The 20253-nt window shown below is 42.3% G+C and overlaps 1 protein-coding gene across 2 annotated transcripts in view; it reads right to left on the bottom strand.

The window, feature by feature from the left end:
* The window catches only part of LOC141106393 (membrane-spanning 4-domains subfamily A member 4A-like), a 108724-nt gene that overhangs the window by 39507 nt on the left and 48964 nt on the right, over positions 1 to 20253 (bottom strand). For both annotated transcript variants that reach the window (XM_073597144.1, XM_073597143.1), the window contains exon 4: positions 14672 to 14728. In XM_073597144.1, the coding sequence (XP_073453245.1) occupies positions 14672 to 14728 (57 nt within the window). The remainder of the gene's footprint in view (positions 1 to 14671; positions 14729 to 20253) is intronic.

Raw genomic sequence — 20253 nt, 5'->3', positions numbered from 1 at the left:
CCATGTCCTCCCCTCTCCCAAAAGCATAAGATACATCCTGGTGTATAAACAATTCGATTTTAACTCACCCATCCCACTCATTAGATATCAAGCATGCTCTCACTGACTATCTCACTAATAACACTTCTCCAGATATTTCTCTACTCACTCTTTGGGAAGCCCATAAACCTGTAATCCGGGGTGCCCTTATCCGACAGGCATCATTTCTCAAACGTGAGCGCAAACTCCTCCAATAAAAATTAAAAACGTATTTTAATTCTTGTCATAACGAATTTTAAAACTCTCCCTCCCCCTCCGCTAAGGCTAAACTTGATAGGGCCCGTTTAGAGTTTGACTTGTCTCCTACCGACTCTGCAGATAATCTTTTATGCAAATCACAACACCTCTATTATCTCAAGGCAAACAAACCTGATACCCTTTTAGCTCGAACCTTGTGTTCACTGTATAAACCCACAACATCTGTGCGACTTAAGCTAAATCAAGATAATTATACAAGTAATCCTGTCAAAATTTTAAACACACACCGCTCAAATCTTGCTAAATTATACTCTTCAAACTATACTTGATATATATTTGATCACACAGTTGCTGGTGCCCTTTTTTCCCCTATCACACTTCCAACACTTTCCCAAACTCATCATGAAAGACTTGAGTGCCCAATTTCTGTAGCAGAAGTTAGTATGGCTATCAAAGCTTTAAAACCTAAAAAGTGTCCTGGCCCAGATGGGTTTTCAGCTTCTTATTACAAGAAGTTTTCTGATATTTTAACTCATATTCTGACTGAAGCCTTTAATTAGCTGCTGAAGAGACACTCTTTTCATTCAGAATCTTTAATGGCTATAATCTCTATGTTATCTAAACCTAAATCTAGTACAACCTCCTGGACAAATTATCATCCTATTTCGCTCCTTAATCTTGACATAAAACGTTTAGCCAAAATACTAGCAACTCATTTAAATCAGGTGATAGATGAACTTATTCACAGTGGTCAAGTTGGATTTATCCGCCTATGCCAAGCAGGTGACAATGTTCGCAGAGCTTCGCTACTTGCTCATGCAACCAAATCTAGATGTTTATCAGAATGTTTTCTTACCCTCAATATTAGAAAAGCTTTTGACACAGTTTCATGGTCGTATCTTCAGTACACTCTTCAAAAATGGGGATTTGGACCACATTTCTTAAAGTGGATTTCATCCCTATATGATAAACTGAAAGCATATATCAAATATGCCGGTTTTAAATCTGACCTATTCCCTATTGGAAGTGGACCCTGTCAAGGAAGCCCTTTCCACACTTTTTTTTTGCTCTCATCATCGAGCCTCTTGCCCAATTGATTAGATCAGACCAAAACATTAAAGGTATTGAATTAGGCAGATATCATCATAAAGTCTGCTTTTTGCTGATGATAGCTTACTCTTTATGACTTCTCCCCATATCACAGCACCTAATCTCCTGTTTTTCACACATTTCAGGTCTGACAGTTAATTACCAAAAATCCACTGCACTCAACATCTCCCTATCTCCTGCTGAACTTCAACTTGCTAAAAACTTGCTCCCCTTTGCATGGATACCACATTGACTCCCATACCTAGGAATCCAACTTACTGCTAAAATAACCAATTTATATTCAGCTAACTTCCCTCCGTTACTGAAATAGGTTACCGAATTGTTAACACAATGGTCCTCTATCTTCTTATCCTTAATAGGAAAAATTAATGTAATCAAGAAGGCTATTTTACCCAAATTCTTATACTTTTTTAGAATCCTGCCCATTTCAGTGCCATCCCATTTCTTATGACTTATTCAGTGTAGAATTATGTAATTTATCTGGGGCACAGCTAAACCCTGTACCTCTAAATCCACTCTTTGTCTTCCAGAACAACGTGAAGGCTTAGGTCTCCCCGATATTTCTGCCTATTATCATGCAGTTCATCTTGCACATTTACCTATATACTATGCAGTAAATGAAGTTCTAGTATGGGTAGCAATTGAGTCTGTTGACTGTGACCCTATCTCAGTAGCTAATATGTTATGGTTACGTCCAGTTGATCGAACCTCTATCTACAATCCTATCACAAAACACTCTATCCATCTGGGATAGATTCAAAACCACTCTCGGCCTTCAATCACCCCATATACCACTTTTTATTAAAAACCCAGCCCTTTACCCTGCCTTGATTTCCCCTAATTCCTTTAATGCGTGGAGTGCAGCTAATCTATTTAGATTAAAGAAGATGCGGATACAAATCTATATACACTCCTTTCCTACTCTATGTGAAACTTATGGACTTCCCCAATCAGAATTATTCCGTTATTTACAGATTAAAAATTGTTTCCAACCATACCTACAATCAGGCATTCTGTTTTCCCAGGTGTCACATTTTGAGCATATACAGTATCTCACTAAAGTGAGTACACTCCTCACATTTTTGTAAATATTTTATTATATCTTTTCATGTGACAACACTGAAGAAATGACACTTTGCTACAATGTAAAGTAGTGAGTGTACAGCTTGTATAACAGTGTGAATTTGCTGTCCCTTCAAAATAAATCAACACACAGCCATTAATGTCTAAACTACTGGCAACAAAAGTGAGTACACCCCTAAGTGAAAATGTCCAAATTGGGTCCAAAGTGTCAATATTTTGTGTGGCCACCATTATTTTCCAGCACTGCCTTAACCCTCTTGAGCATAGAGTTCACAGGTTGCCACTGGAGTCCTCTTCCACTCCTCCACAATGAAATCACAGAGCTGGTGGATGTTGGAGACCTTGCACTCCTCCACCTTTGGGTTAATAGTGCCCCACAAATGTTAGGGTTTAGGTCTGGAGACATGCTTGGCCAGTTCATCACCTTTACCCTTAGCTTCTTTAGCAAGGCAGTGGTCGTCTTGGAGGTGTGTTTGGTGTCGTTATTATGTTGGAATCCTGCTCTGTGGCCCAGTCAACAATGGGAGGGGATCATGCTCTGCTTCAGTATGTCACAGTACATGTTGGCATTCCCTCAATGAACTGTAGCTCCCCAGTGCCGGCAGCACTCATGCAGCCCCAGACCATGACACTCCCACCATTATGCTTGACTGTAGGTAAGACACATTTGTCTTTGTACTCCTCACCTGGTTGCCGCCACACACGCTTGACACCATCTGAACCAAATAAGTTTATCTTGGTCTCAGACCACAGGACATGGTTCCAGTAATCCATGTCCTTAATAAATAATGATATTTGAAGCGCTTCACAATGTGCATGAAAATGAATATATAAGAATAAATATAAATATAAATAGTCAAATAAATCCAGCAGTGAGTAAAAATTCCTAAAAAAATCCAGCAATCAAAATAGTGTAAAATTATAAAAAATTAGTGACACCAAATGTGTAAAAAAATTCACATAAAAAATCCACATAAAAATAAATATATAGGGATGTATTCAGAAGGTTCAATTATACAGGTGTAGAATCCTGATTGGTATAGAGCTTTTGATCACTAGCAAAGCTGTTTAAAAACACTTGCTTAATCAAGGTGCTCATTGACCTTCATAGTAACAATGTGCTTTCTGCTTCTATTCACAACCAATGTGAGAATCATAAACAGGCAGATAAGAGAAAAAACCAATCATTGTGCAACAGTTAGGATACCAAGGTACACAGGCAAACTTCAATCCACTCACGTGTGCCTTATAATGATAAGGCATATGCAGGTTTTACTATAGCAGTCAGCCGCCTTAGACAGGAGCAGATTCAGTGCAGTACACTGTGTGATACTGCTGATCTGCACAGAGCGTCCTTGGCTCCTCCCACCTGGAGTGGATTGAAGTTTGCCTGTGTACCTTGGTATCCTAACTGTTGCACAATGATTGGTTTTTTCTCTTATCTGCCTGTTTATGATTCTCACATTGGTTGTGAATAGAAGCAGAAAGCACATTGTTACTATGAAGGTCAATGAGCACCTTGATTAAGCAAGTGTTTTTAAACAGCTTTGCTAGTGATCAAAAGCTCTATACCAATCAGGATTCTACACCTGTATAATTGAACCTTCTGAATACATCCCTATATATTTATTTTTATGTGGATTTTTTATGTGAATTTTTTTACACATTTGGTGTCACTAATTTTTTATAATTTTACACTATTTTGATTGCTGGATTTTTTAGGAATTTTTACTCACTGCTGGATTTATTTGACTATTTATATTTATATTTATTCTTATATATTCATTTTCATGCACATTGTGAAGCGCTTCAAATATCATTATTTATTCTTTTTAAGTGACTCTGAAAACACTCTCTTTTGATAGCAGCCTCACTTGGTTTTATGTGTAATTATCAGCTATTTAGCATCACAGCGCTTTGTGTTTTATATATATTTAATCCATGTCCTTAGTCTGCTTGTCTTCAGCAAACTGTTTGCGGGCTTTCTTGTGCATCATCTTTAGAAGAGGCTTCCTTTTGGGGGACGACAGCCATGCAGACCAATTTGATGCAGCATGTGACGTATGGTCAGAGCACTGACAGGCTGACCCACCCCGCCCCTTCAACCTCTGCAGCAATGCTGGCAGCACTCATACATCTATATCCCAAAGACAACCTCTGGATATGTGCACTCAACTTTTTTGGTTGACCATGGCGAGACCTGTTCTGAGTGGAACCTGTCCTGTTAAACCGCTGTATGGTCTTGGCCACCGTGCTGCAACTCAGTTTCAGGGTCTTGGCAATCTTCTTATAGCCTAGGCCATCTTCATGTAAAGCAACAATTCGTTTTTTCAGATCCTCAGAGAGTACTTTACCATGAGGTGCCATGTTGAACTTCCAGTGACCAGTATGAGAGAGTGAGAGCGATAACACCAAATTTAACACACCTACTCCCCATTCACACCTGAAACCTTGTAACACTAACGAATCACATGACACTAGGGAAGGAAAATAGTTAATTGGGCCCAATTTGGAAATTTTCACTTAGGGGTGTACTCACTTTTGTTGCCAGCGGTTTAGACATTAATGGCTGTGTGTTGAGTTGTTTTGAGGGGACAGCAAATTTACACTGTTATACAGGCTGTACACTCACTACTTTACATTGTAGCAAAGTGTCATTTATTCAGTGTTGTCACATGAAAAAAGTATAATAAAATATTTACAAAAATGTGAGGGGTGTACTCACTTTTGTGAGATACTGTATGTAATTATGTTCTACATATCAGAGGGCTCTGTTTCAATTCTTTATAAACAAATTCTAGCTAGTTTTGATACTAGCCCCCTCCTTATGTTTCTAAATGGGAACAAGATCTAAACCACTCATCCGATGATTCTGAATTGTCCAGTATATGGTTAGCCACTAAATCTGTTTCCTCTAATGTTGTTTCTGTGGAAACAAATGATAAGGTGCTTTCTTGGGGGTATTTAGTTCCTGCTAGGATAGTGAAATATGCTCCTGATTACCCTGTGGCTTGTTTTCTTCAGATCCTGGCACCCAACTCTATATATGGTGGGATTGTCCAATAGCCCAAAAATTTTGGAAGGCAGTTTTTGATTTAGCTTCTAAAGTGTTCGAAACTTCCATACAACCTAATCCTGCTTTAGCTCTTTTGAATCTAAAACCAGACGAAATTACACAGAATCAATTTTGCCTTCTTTTACAGATCCTAACAGCCGCAAATCAAACCATAGCTAAGGCATGGAAAACTCAAAATCTGATTGTAGCCAAAACCATTTACAGAACCAATAATCAGATCTGCAAATTTGAAAAACTTTGCTTACCTTGGGTTAAACATTGTTTACCTCCAAACTTTGATGACACTTTACTATTGCCATGGTAATAATACTTCATTTACCCTTTCATCACCCTTCATTCTGTTGAAGCTGCACTACCTCTATCAAATTTACCACTTAGGCCCCTTTCACACTGGGGCGGTAGAGGGCGTCGGAGGTAAAACAGCGCTATTTTTAGCGCTGTTTTACCGTGGTATTCGGCCGCTATTGCCGCGGTATAGCCGCGCTGTCCCATTGATTTCAATGGGCAGGAGCGGTGAAGGAGCGGTGAATACACCGCTCCTTCACCGCTCCAAAGATGTGGCTTGCAGGAGATTTTTTCGTCTCCTGCCAGCGCACCACTTCAGTGTGAAAGCCCTCGGGCTTTCACACTGAGCAAACAGCGGAGGCTGTTTAGGGGCGGTTTGCAGGCGGTATTTTTAGTGCAATAACGCCTGCAAACCGCCCCAGTGTGAAAGGGGCCTTACTCTCGCTGTATTTCTTCTGTTTTCTTTACTTCTTCTATACTCTTACTATTTTTTCATGACCTATTCATCAGTTCTTATGTGGTACTCACAGTGTTGTTCTCCAGACCCATTGAAATGTACTTTTGCTTAACTGATTTGTTAATTACCTTGTTTTTAATCAGACAGGCAGTCAACAATCTACCTTCCTTTTTCTTTTCAATTATATGACATTTTTGACATTTGACCTTGATGGTCTATTTGATGCTTATCCATTTCATGCCTAAGCCTATTTCTTTTTTTTTTTTTTTTTTTTCATTGCCACTTCAGCTAAGTACGATTCATGAGGAAATATTATATCAACTTTCCAGTCAAACTTGTCCCTCAATACTTTCACATCATTGTGGCTTTTTCTTGTTGCGTTTGGTCTTTATTTACCAAACATTATAAAATATAAAAAATAATTTTTCCCTCTACCCTTACAGGATCCTCATTGCAGTACCTCAACATACCATCCCCCCCCAAACCTCCCCCCCCCCCGAGAGTCCCATAGCCGCCCTCCCTTATCCGTCGACTCTTCCTAGAGCCTATTGAGTGCCTAGCTTAAATGTAAATATTTATATATTTTTGTCTGCTCTTGTGTTTCAATGTTTTTATTATTTTTATTATTTTTATTATTTTTATTAAAGTGAGTTGTCTGCGTCTTCCTCCCTCGTCTCCGCCAGCTGGTCTGATGTTTTAAACCTAACCCAATCTCTCCATGTCTCCTCGTAATCCTCCATCTCCAGCCCCTCGCTGTATCTTAGGTATTCCATACAGTGAATTTCGTCTATTTTGTCAAACCACTCTCGCAGTGAGGGTCTCCTAGTCTCCCGCCAGTGTCTGGGGATGAGACTCTTAGCTGCGTTGAGGAGGTGTGGTAGAAGTATTCTCCGATAACACTTGGAGGAGACACTGCTACCATGGTGCAGACATACCCATGGGTCATCCGGTACATTCTGGTTGGTAATCAAGTATATGAACTTCCTTATCTCCTCCCAAAATTTTCTCATTACCGGACACGTCCACCAGACATGTAGCATTGTCCCCACTTCTCCACATCCCCTCCAGCAGTACTGTGAAGCCCCGTCCTGGATCTTATGCGCCAGGTCCGGGGTAAAATACATTCTGGCCAGAATTCTAAAATTCATTTCCGCTATCTTATAATTTACATATGTGTCATTTACTCTACTCAGGACCCTCCTCGCCTCCTTTTCACTGATCTTGTTACCTATCTCCTCCTCCCATTTCCGAAGAAATCCTGGTCGCTCGACCTCCCCCATTCCTACCAAGGTTCTATAGATCCTGGACATTCCTCCTCTCCTATTTTTTATACAGGCTTTTTCCAGGGGGTATAAATCTTCTATCGGCCGAATTGGCTGTGGGAGGGATTCTACGAAATGCTTCAGTTGTCTGTATTTCCAATTATCCAAAACAAACCAATTTTCTTTCACCTTAAGTTCCTGGTAGGTACGTATCGTTCCCTGACTGGTAATATCTTTGAGCTGTAGTTCATCATTCAGAATCCATCTTCCCGCTATGTCCTCCCTCCCCGGGGGGAAATAATCCGTTCCCTTAATTGGGACTAATGGCGAGTTGTATCTCCACTTCTCTTTGGTGAATATTGTGTCCCAAGTGCTCAAGACGTGTTTTGTAATATCAAATACATTTGTGCTCATACTTCTAAATTTTGGCGGTATCCAAACATTTTTCCCTAAGTCTACCCCACTCCTTGTGTTCTCTATTCTCACCCATTGTTTGTCAATATTATTGTTGATCCATTCCAGGATACGTGATAATATTATTGCTGTGTAATATCTTTTAATATCTGGTGCCCCCCAACCCCCCCTCCTTCTGGCATTCACTAATTGTGCATACTTTACTCGTGGGTTTTTCCCCCTCTAGATAAATCTTAAAAATAATGTGTGTATTTTATTCAAAAAACTTTGTGAGATTGCTATTGGGAGCATTTGTATTTTGTATGTGATTTTGGGGAGAATTGACATTTTGATTAGGTTTATTCTGCCTCCCCAAGAAAGTCGGTTCCGCGGGAATCTATTTAGCTCAGCCCTGATCTCATTTAGGAGGGTCATGAAATTGGCTTGGAACATTGTCTCTTTTGTTGATGTTATCTTGACCCCCAAGTAGCTCAGTTCTTTATTTCCCCACTTAAATGGTAAGCTCTTTTGGTAGGCCTTATCCCCCTCCTTATCTTTAACCACTTCCAATACTTCCGACTTGGTCGTGTTTACCCGAAAATTGGATATCTGGCTATATTTTCTGAGGGTCTCTAATAAATTGGGGAGTGTTATCCTCGGGCGGGAGACATATAGCAGGACATCATCAGCGAATGCTGCGATTTTAAACTCATCATCCCCGATTCTTACTCCACTAATGTCGGGGCTAGCTCTTATCTTAGCCAGCAACGGCTCCAGTGTCAGCACGAACAACAGCGGGGAGAGCGGGCATCCCTGCCTGGTACCATTCCGCAACGCGATGGGGCCGGACAGGGTACCATTGATTTTCACTCTAGCGGTGGGGCTGGTATACAAGGCCTTGATCCTTCCAATCATTTTTTTCCCCAGGCCGATCTCTTCCAGTGTATTCCACATGAAGCCCCAGTCTACCCTGTCGAATGCTTTTTCCGCATCCATCGACAGGAGTAGACCTGGGGCTCCCCTGTCCCTCATTATCTGAGTCAGCATCAATGTTTTGATGCTGTTGTCCCTCCCCTCCCTCCCGGGTACGAATCCCACCTGATCAGAATGGATCCCTTCTTTATTGACCTTTTTAAGTCTTTCTGCGAGGATCTTTGCGTAGATCTTCGTGTCTACGTTCAGGAGCGAGATCGGTCTATAACTGGAGCACAAGGTGCCATCCTTTCCCTCTTTTTTTATGACAGTTATGTGCGCTTCTAGGGCCTCCTTTCACATTTCCCAGATTTCCCCTATCCCATTGATATAAGAGCACAGTATGGGGAGCAATGGCTCCTGTAGCTTTTTGTAGTAGAGGGCAGTCAACCCATCTGGCCCTGGACTTTTCCCATTTGGAATGTCCTGGATAGCTTTCCTTAGTTCCTGTAGGGTCACCGGGGCATCAAGTATGTTACTATCTTCTTCCAAGATCTTTTTTTAGATTAGCCTCCTTTAGGAACTTTTTACTAGCCTCCTGCTTATGTTTATCCCGTTCCCGAGAATCGTCCGCATTAATTGCATACAGTGACCTGTAAAATGCTTGAAAAGCATTAGCTATGTCTTGCGTTCTATGCTTAATCTCACCCGAACTGGTCCTGACTCTTTCAATGTATTGGCTCACTTTCTTCTTTTTTAAGGCACTTGCTAGGAGTCTACCGGGTTTATTTCCATTGAGATATCTCTCTTTTTTCACTAGAAAATACGTTTTGCGTGTCTCATATTCCAGGGCGGTCCTCAACTCTTCCCTCCTTCTAAGTAGTTTTGCCCATATCTCCCTCCCTCCTGATGCTTTGTGTTGTTGTTCTAGAGCATGTATCTCCTTAATCAGGGCTATCCTGTGATTCTTTGCTTTCTTATTTTTTTGCCCCCCAATCATCAATGGGATCCCCCTTATATAGGATTTGTGGGCTTCCCAGATTGTGGCCTCATTTACCTCCCCGGGGGTATTGGTCTTAAAGAACCACTCCAACTCTACTTTTATTCTTCTTAAAATATCTTTGTCCGCTAACAAATCCTCATTCAATCTCCACCCTGTACCCTGCCTATCGGCTTCTCCTAGCTTTATATGCAGGGTCACAGGTGAGTGATCTGAGAATGTCATGTTACCGATGGCCACGCCCATGATCTCCTCCTGCAGCCTATGTTCCACCAGGAAAAAATCGAGTCTTGAGTACGTCTCGTGCACGGGGGAGAAGTAAGTGTAGTCCCTCACATCGCCATACTGTATCCTCCAGACATCAACTAGCTGGAGTTGATGCATCTTTTTTTTTAGTTTCTCGGCCCACACTCCTCCCCTCCCCCGTGCACCAGACGAACAATCTCTCTCCGGATCCAGACACAGGTTGAAGTCTCCTCCCACTATGGCCCTCCCCGACCTAAATATCCCAAATTTAGTCAATGTGCTCGTTACATATCTATGAGTATTTTTGTTTGGCCCATAGATGTTTGCCAGGGAAAAATTCCAACCGTTGATTTTTCCTTTGAGGAAGAGAAACCTCCCTTCCAGGTCAGACAACCTCTCTTCTAGTTCAAATCGAGTTCCCTTGGCAAACCCTATGGCCACTCCTCTTGCACCCCTGATAGGGAAGTCACTGTAGTACCACCTTGGAAATTCACTTGAATAGATTTTTTGGTTTCTATTGATGCTGAAGTGTGTTTCTTGAAGCATTGCTACCTCGGCCTTCATGTATTTCAATTCCCCTAGGATATTGGCTCGCTTTACACAGGCATTTAAACCCCTTACGTTGTAGGAGATGACTTTTAGGCTAGCTGTCATTGCACTCTATTTTTTTTTTTTCATTTCCTGACCAACAGGCCCCTGGCGTATCTGGCGCTGATGGGCTCTCTCTTGTCCCCCCACCTCCACCCTCCTCCCATCCCCTCCCTACCCTCAAAGAACCCCCCACCCCCCCCCTCCCCCCCCCCCCAATCCCCTCCCCTAATTGTTGGGGTGCAACAGGTCTTAGCTTGACCTGATAAATGAACGTGGCCCCCCTCCACCTCCTGGCCCCCCGGTCGTCCCCCTGAGGTTGAACTCGGCGCGGGATAAGATCGATACTGCAGGTTTTTCATTGCTTGTGAGGTAGCTATTGATCCCGGCAGTCCCCCCCTCGTACCTCCCGCCTCCCCCATCCCGATCCCCCCCCTCAGCTCCCCCCCCACCGGCTCCATGGCCTATTGAGACTTCGTTAGATGAGTTACATAAAGGTCCACTAATACTCTTCATTGAATCCACAGTACCCATTCCTCTTTCTTTTTTCTTCTTCTCTCTTTTTTTTTTTTTTTTTAATTAATTATTTCCCTAATTGTTTCCCTCATTGTTAACCCTTGTGTTTGATTTGAGTTTTAGGTTTACTGCAGGTCCATTACGGGTTGCCTACAAGCCTCCAGCTAGGTGTCTCCCCTGTTGGTTCCTGGCTAGCGTTCCTCTCCCACCAGCCTGGTATTTCCACCAGGGGTATCTCTAAACGTTCACAAAATTTTTGTGTGTCTTCCGGGAATCTGAGCACCGCCTTTCGGCCTTCTTTGCGTCCGATTAGGCAAGCGGGGAAGCCCCAGGAGTATTGGACTCCATGCGATTTTTAAGTTGCTAGCAGGGGTTTCTGAATTCTTCTCCTATTCAGGGTCGCCGCTGTGAGATCTTGGAAGATGTGAAGATTTGTTTCTCCATATTTGGCCTGGCGATTCTTCTTTAGGTTAGCGGATATCTGTTCTTTATCCGCATAATTGTGGAATCGCACGATGACATCGCGTGGTGCATCTCCCCTGATTTCTGGTGGTTTTCTTATTCTGTGCACTCTATCCAGTTTGAGCTTTCTGCCGGCTTCTACCGGGTCCATCAGATCTCTGAAGATTTCTTCCATTTTGAGTTGCAAATTCTCTCCTTCTTGCGATTCTGGGAGACCTCCAATCCGGAGGTTTTTTCTTCTACTGCGGTTCTCCTGGTCCTCCAAGGCGTATCTGATGTTTCTATGTTCCACCTGCATCGTTTCCATCTTGTGTTTTAAATTTTGGATTTCAGCTCCATGTTTATCTGTTGAAGATTCAACCTCCTCCACTCTTTTGAGGATATGTCCCATATTTTCGCGTACCGTGCTGAACTCTTCTTTGATCGAGATCTCCAACCTTGCGAACATCTCTGCGATTTCCTCCTTGGTGGGGAGTGTGCTGTCATACGGAGTTTCTACTAGCGACTCGGCTTCAATCGTTTGCCTTCTTGACCCCGCTTTGCCTGGGCGTTCTGGTGTTTTACTTTTTGCCCCAGTAGCCGCTGTTGCCCCAGTTGGGTCCCCCGGATTCTCCTTCCCACCACCATTTACCATATATCTCCTAATTGTGCCTGGGCTTGCACTTGTCCTGGGCGGGTTCGCTGTGGTCCCTCTCGTCGATTTGCCTCTCATTTCTTTTTTTTTTTTTTTTATTTGTAAGCAATCAGTCCTTCCTGTGATATTACAGGTGGGGTGTCAGATATAGGTGGTGCTGCGTATGCTCCTGGAACGGAAATTTATCCATACAGTTCTCTCATAAATAGGGTTTTAAATAAAGTAGAAAGTCACTTACCCTCCTTGCTGGGAATAAAAGGAAACTTTGCAAGCTCTTACCCACCAGGCTTATTATCTTACTGTTGCCTCCTTTTCCTTTTGCAGTTTTCCTGATTCCTTTCCTTGTACCTCCTGGGTGCTTCCACTGCTTCCACTGCTTTACAATCTTTCCTTCATGGTGCTATCATTCGTGGGTGTTTAGCCCCTGCATCGCTGGCCTTGGCTGCGGTCTCTTTTTGTGAGGCTTCCTGATGATCCACCGATCACTGCATCAAGCGGGGGGGGCGGTGCGGCGGGGCCAAGCGTGTGATCCCGGCCGCTCACTGTTCCTGTCAGCTGCTGCTCTGGTGCCCACTCTCCCCCCTGCTTTTGCTGTCAGAGCCGGAGAGGGGTCTCGTATAAGGCAGAGGGGTGAGAGCCGCATACACTGCACTGCTCTCCGGGATGGGGGGACGGGAGGACGGAGGATTAGCTTTTGATCCGCGGGCTCCTGGAGCACATCAAGGCTGGAGGGACGCCGAGCCTCTAGCCTCTAGCTCACAGCTCTAGCAGTCTGACCTCGCCCACATCCGGCTCCTCCCTCCCGGTGGCTCTTGTGTCTGACTATGGAGCCTATTTCTGACATTTGTTGCTTACAAGTTAAAATCCATATTTTTTGCTAGAAAATTACTTAGCACCTCCAAACATTATATATATATTTTTTAGCAGAGACCCTAGAGAATAAAATGCCTATTGTTGCAATATTTTATGTCATTTCAAACGCAATTTTTGGGAAATAAGACACTTTCATGTATTAAAAAAAATGAAAACAGTAAAGTTAGCCCAATTTTTTGGTATAATATGAAAGATGATGTTACAGCGAGTAAAAAGATACCTAACACGTCATGCTTTGTCTTCATTCCTCAAGTGTGCTCAATGTCAAACTACAGTACCTAAATATCTCCATATGCGACATTTCAAAACATTTTTATGGTTACCAGGTTAGAGTTACAGAGAAGATCTGGTGCTAGAATTATTGCTCTCACTCTGACGATCACGGCAATACCTCACATGTGTGATTTGAACACTGTTTACATATGTGGGCATGACTTATGCGTGCTTTTTCTTTGCTGCACGAACTCAAAAAATGTTGATCACTTTTATTGCTGTCACAAGGAATGTAAACATCCCTTGTGATAGTAATAGGTGGCGGGGTCTTTTAGACCCCGATCCCTCCCTAGCACTTTAAAGTATTTAGATCGCCAAAAATGGCGATTCTGAATACTGTCATTTTTTTTTTAAATTGCCGCCATTGGCAGCCAACTAAACCAGAAGTGACATCCTGACGTTGCTTCTGTGTTTACACAAAGGAAACTCGATCGAACAGGGCACCCACCACAAAGCAACCCCTCCTATATTGAGCACATGTGGCCTGCTATGGTTCAGGAGGGTGGGGGGTGCTGCATGCTCAGATAAGGGTCTGGTATGGATTATAGGGGGGGGCCCACGTCATTTAAAAAAAAAAATGGTGTGGGGGTTCCCATCAATCTCCATACGAGACCTAAGGGTCTGGTATAAATTTTGGGGGGGACGCCCACGCAATTATTATTTTTTTTTTTTGGTGTAGGATTTGCCTTAAAACCATACCATTTTTTTTTTCACTTTGTGTATTATCTGCAATGTTTTTTTTCAAGAAAGCTTGCAGCCGGGAAAATCAATTTAAACATTATTTTTTTCTTTATATATGTCAGTTTTGCTACAGTAGGTTATATACATATGTGTCACTTTACCAGCAGACTAAGGGGATCCCCCCAGCACTATATTTAAAGGAATTTTTCATTTTTATTGTTTCACTTTAAGCATCAATAAAATTACTGCTCATTTAAAAATTATATTTTTTTAAAAACATTTTTGCATTGATCCCCAGGGCAGTACCCCAGCTCCCACACTCTTTTTATGGGTATCAATAACTTGCATATAAGCCTTCAAAATGGAGACTTTTGATTTTTCAAGTTGGGGTCCCATGGACTTTAATACGGTCTGAACTTTTTCCATTTTCGGGAGTTCTGGTGCGAACTGAACCAGGGGGTATTCGGCCCAACACTATCAGCTATAAATAGATTTTTTTCAACGTTTGCTATAAGGTGAGTATAAACTTTCTTCAATGTTACTTTCCGACTGCTTAGAAAATGAAAAGAAAAAAAAAACTCACCAAGCAGATATTGGGTTTTTTCTGAGCGGCAAGTGTCAGAGATGCGGCAATGATGTACTGTAAAATAAAAAGAATTATAAAAAAAGAACACATCTTCACATTCTAAAACATTCTTCACACAAATGTCAGAAGCATTTGTGCAAACTGAACAAAATTTAATTGTACTGTATTTAAATAGAGAAATTTCTGTACTGTCAGCTCCATCTAGTGGCCAAAATGCAGTATAGTTTTCTGAAATACATCAAACAGTAAACGATGCTGCATTTGGCCACTAGATGGAGCTGATGATACAGGAATTTATCTCTTAGAAAAAGTACGGTGACATTTTGTTCAGCTTGCACAAATGCTTCTGACATTAATGCACCTAACAGAAGATAGAACACCAGTAAATTTAAATGTAGATATCAAAACTGATATTACTTGGCACTTACACATAACAGGGGGTCCCAGAATGAAGGCTACAAGATCCGTGCACAGAGCATCCGTTTGCCACAGCCTGTGGCAGAGCCAGATAAGCCAGTGGGGGGAGCTGTCAAAAAGCTGGTTGATGGAAGTGAGTGCTGGAAGGGGTATCACTGAAGCTGCTGGTTCTAAGTGTACATGCTGTGCAGGAGTCAAGATAGAGGTCCTCCCAGGTAGCAGAGTGGTGTGGGAGGTTGCTAGGCATTTTAAAGTGCAGCTCCTTTGTCAAGGCAGATGTTCTGTACATGAATTTTGTAGACCACATTCTGGGACCCCCTGATAAATGTAAGTGCCAAGTACCCAGGTAGGTGCAGTGAGTTGTCTCCAGGTATGTATAGCTAGTACTGGCATGCATAATAAGACATACATCACCCCTAGGTATATGCATACATTCTGTGATACACAGAATAATACTGGGTGGCAAAAAAGAAGCTCTATACCATTGTGTTGGCGATCAGCAAATCTTCCAAAAATTACAGATTGCAACTCTGCACACTCGACAGAGCCAGAGTTGGAGTAACTTATCCATGAAGCACGAGAGACACCTTCGAAATATATGACTACTTGGGCCTGCTGGAACCATTTGGTGGAGTCTACGGAATACAAATGTCTGATGACGCACCCACCATCATCATGCAGTACAAAGGAGGTGGAGGAATAGTTTTGTCCCTTTACCCCCTCCCACCTCCCCTTCTTACCTTGACCTCCCCTCCTCTTCTTCTTCTTTGCCCCCCTTCCCCTTACTCCTTGTATTCTATCCTCCCTACTATTCTACTTCCCTGACCCTATATTCCCCTAACTGGACCGCCTAGGACCTATTAGTGAATAGGCATAAGCCAACCTGTTTGGATTACTATTTCAACAATTTTTGCTAGTACTATGGTTTTACATGTACTGTCCTATGTATATACGTTTCTACAACATATGTTTTTTCTTCATCTCTGGCCATGTTTAAATGGTTATAGATATGTCAGTTGCACCCACTTATTAGGTAACGTCTCTTTTTTTTTAAACTGGTTATTGACTTTGTTTTTTTGTTTACAAACAATTTTTTTTTTTTTGAGTACAAAAAAGAATGGTGCAAAAAGTGGTGGCATATGAGAAGAAAAATGCATTACACATGGTTTACAGGTAAGGAAAATGTTGTTAGTCTATACAATATGTGATAGATGTACATTGCTATGGTTAACTAATATGCTAACAGTAGTATCCTTGAATTCAATAAACAACTTAAGTTTTTCATTGATCTGTGATAAAAAGTATTATTATTCTGGGTTTAAGAAGTGTTTAGAGTGAGTGAACCAAGGATGTCATTTCTAATCATATAAGTGATTTGTGTAGGGTGTGAAATATTTTTTCCATGAGGTTAATATTGTTTATTCGTACTTTCAATTGGGCTAGATGTACTGATGGAGATTTCCAATGCTATGTGATCAGCCAGTGTATTGCCACACATATTGTTTGGATCAGTCTCATGTGATGGATGGATAGTCCCATGATTGGGGAGAATAAAAGGTTACTGACTTTGTAGCCTAATTCTTATCTTTAGTTTTTATGATTCTAGGATGATTGGTGATTATTCATTAGGAGAAAAATGTGTGGGCTTGGACTTTTTAGACACGATGACAGGTATTATTCAGTTAAAAACTAAAATTTATTGAACATAGATAACATATATTTAAAAGTGAAAATAGATCCAAAAATCTGTACAACATCAGTCCATGAGAATGGTTACATCAAAAAAGACCATACACAGCTCAATGAAATATCATAAACATTTCAAGGATAGGATAACCATCATTCCCTCATAGAAGTATTGAATTCAGAGGAGAGCTATGTCGTTGGTAGATGTTAAGATTTACAGCTCCGTTGGTAGATGTTAAGATTTACAGCTCAACATGTTGCGCGCCTAGCGCTTCTTCAGGAGCATGGAACTGAAATATAGGACATTGAATAAATATAACAGATAATACGTCAATGTAAAACATAAAACATAAACCAAAGATATTAGTGACAAAAATTAATAAATAAACACTGCAAACATAATAACAAAGGTATATTTATATATGCTAGTAGTATGGTTAGCAAAATCAGTGTTATGTACCTGGGATGTGAGCCTGACGTGTAGAGGAAGGCCTCTCGTACAACTCCGGCTTGCGGACCACTGGTAGTGATACAGCAGCCACAGGAGCACGGTGGGGTATGAGTGCCTGTAAACAGTTCAATAGTCCGTGTAGTAGCGGTGATCAGCAGGCAGATAGTAGATGAGCTGACACAATGCTTGACTGGTGGCAGGCTGGAATGAACCACAGAGCAGTACCAGATGCAGGCTTGCAGGGCTGGGAGCTGTAGCAGGCTGGATGAGCGAGATGCAGGGTCAGACAGGCCGGGTCGGTAATAATCAGGCAGATCAGGCATAGACGGTAGGCAGAAGAGAGGTCAGGTCACAAGCCAAGTAGTACCGGAAGATCAGCAGACAGAATCAGCAGGCAGGATCAGAGTCTATGGGAAGCTGGGATCAGAACAGGCAGCAGGCAATCACAGGTAACAACAAGCTGGATCAGAATCAGAGGTCACACAGGAAACAGGATACAACACAGGAGCTGCAGACCAAACAGCAATGAACCTCTGTAGGAGCCCTGTTTAAATAGCCCGCCTGACTTCAGTATTAGTGACAGGTGTGTGTCTTAAAGTGCTAGTACACATGCGTGCACGCCGGGTGCTTACATGGAAAGCCTGTCTTCCCTGACATTGCCCCCTCCCTACGGGCAACCTCCGGGTGCCCAACTGGTTCCTCTTTTGCGGGTTCCTGCGGAAGAAGGCACGGATCAAGTCTGTGGCATGTACATTTCGTGCGGGTTCCCAGGAATTTTCCTCTGGACCATAACCCTTCCACTTGATTAAATATTGTGTCTTCTTTTCCTGCAGTCTAAAACAGCCTCAACCTCAAATTCCTCATCCCCATCAATAATAATAGGTGCGGGAGGACCTGGTCTATGATCCAGAAATGGATCTGGCACAACAGGCTTTAGCAAGGATACATGAAACACTGGGTGGATTTTAAAAGACTCAGGTAAGGTTAATTCAAAAGAAACATCATTAATTTTTCTCCTTACCGGAAATGGTCCTACAAACCTTGGTGCCAGCTTCCTTGAAGGACATAGCATCTTCAAATTTGTTGTTGAAAGCCATACTTGATCTCCTGGTTGCAAGATCAGTTCCCCCCTTCTTTTCTTGTCAAATGATTTCTTGCTGTCCTCCTGCGCTTTTGCGATGGTTTCCTGTAACATATTATTGCAAGAGAAAAAGTCCACAGTATCCTGGACGGCTGGAACGGAAGATTCTGTGACAAGATTAGGTAAGAAGGTGGGATGGAATCCATAATTAGCAAAGAACGGAGATTGCTTGGTGGCAGAATGGGTGGCATTATTATAGGCAAATTCCGCCAGTGGTAATAATGATACCCAATCATCCTGGACAAAAGACGTAAAACAATGGATGTATTGTTCTAGGGTTTGATTAGTCCTCTCCGTCTGCCCATTAGTTTGTGGGTGGTAAGCAGAAGAGAATGAGAGTTCAATCTGTAGGGTCTCACACAAGGCCTTCCAAAATCTGGATGTGAACTGGACACCCCGATCAGACACAATATTTGCAGGGACTCCATGGAGTCTGACAATTTCTTTTATAAACACCCGGGCGGTTTCTGCAGCCGATGGTGTACTCTTTAGAGGAATGAAATGAGCCATCTTTGTTAAGCGATCCACTACCACAAAGATAGCGGTACATTCTTTAGAAGGTGGAAGTTCAACTATAAAATCCATAGCAATCATCTTCCACTGTCTGTCAGGTATAGGCAAAGGTCTGAGTAATCCCCAAGCTTTGTTACGGGAACTTTTACTCCGGGTGCAGGTGGTGCATGCATTTACATAGGCTCTGCAGTCTTTCTCCAAACCTGGCCACCAAAATGAGCGTTGTACAAGTTCGACAGTCTTATGAACCCCAAAATGGCCTGCCAAATAGTGGTCATGACAAACCCCCAAGATCATTGCTCGAACCTTTTTAGGTACAAAAATCTGCTTACCCCTCCATAATAGCCCATTCTTTGCTTGTAGTGTGACCCCTGGAGGACTGGGTGTTTCTGCAGAAGCTTGCTGTAACTGAGACATAAGGTCAGTGTGTAATAGTAAGAAATTTCCAGCAGGTAAAATGGTGTCTGGTATTAGGATGTCTCTTGGATCTTCGAACATGCGCGACAACGCATCAGGCTTAGTGTTCTTTGATCCGGGCCTGTACGTAATATGGAATGAGAATCTTGAGAAAAAGAGTGCCCAGCGAGCTTGGCGTGGTTTGAGGCGTTTAGCGGATCGCAGATATTCAAGATTCTTATGATCCGTGTAGATCAGAATTGGATGGGCCACTCCCTCCAACAAGTACCTCCATTCCTCCAACGCGGCTTTGATCGCCAAAAGTTCCTGATCCTCTACATCGTAGTTTCTTTCAGCTAACGTGAGTTTGCGTGAAAAGAATGCCACTGGTTGGGTCACTTCTTTGAGGCCTTGACGTTGTGATAGAATGGCCCCAACTGCACTTTCTGAAGCATCCACCTCCACAATATAGGGCAAGGTAGAGTCTGGGTGACTTAAGACAGGAGCAATGGTAAACCATCTCTTCAAGGTTTCAAAAGCAGCTTGAGCCTCAGAAGTCCAACAGAAACAGATACCTTGTTTGGTCAGCTGTGTAATAGGGTGAATGATAGCAGAAAAGTTCTTGATAAACTTGCGGTAAAAATTGGCAAAGCCCACGAATCGTTGTATTCCCTTCTTGTCTGTGGGGGCTGGCCAATCTGGTATCGCTGAGACGTTCTGTGGGTCCATCTTGATCCCTTTGGTCGAAATGATCAGACCTAAAAACTGGATGCGACGTTGCTCAAAGTCGCATTTCTCGGCTTTGGCATAAAGTCCATATTTGCGGAGCCGGCGCAATACGCTTTTAACATGCCCTCGGTACACCTCTAATGATACAGAGAATATCAAGATGTCATCAAGGTAGACAACCACAAAAATATCCAGAAAGTCTTTGAAAATGTCGTTAATAAAGTACTGGAAGGTGGCAGGGGCATT

This window comes from Aquarana catesbeiana, linkage group LG08 (assembly GCF_042186555.1).
Source record: "Aquarana catesbeiana isolate 2022-GZ linkage group LG08, ASM4218655v1, whole genome shotgun sequence".
Taxonomy (NCBI): domain Eukaryota; kingdom Metazoa; phylum Chordata; class Amphibia; order Anura; family Ranidae; genus Aquarana; species Aquarana catesbeiana.
Note: the sequence above shows the minus strand (reverse complement) of the source record. Positions and strands in the feature narration are given on the sequence as shown.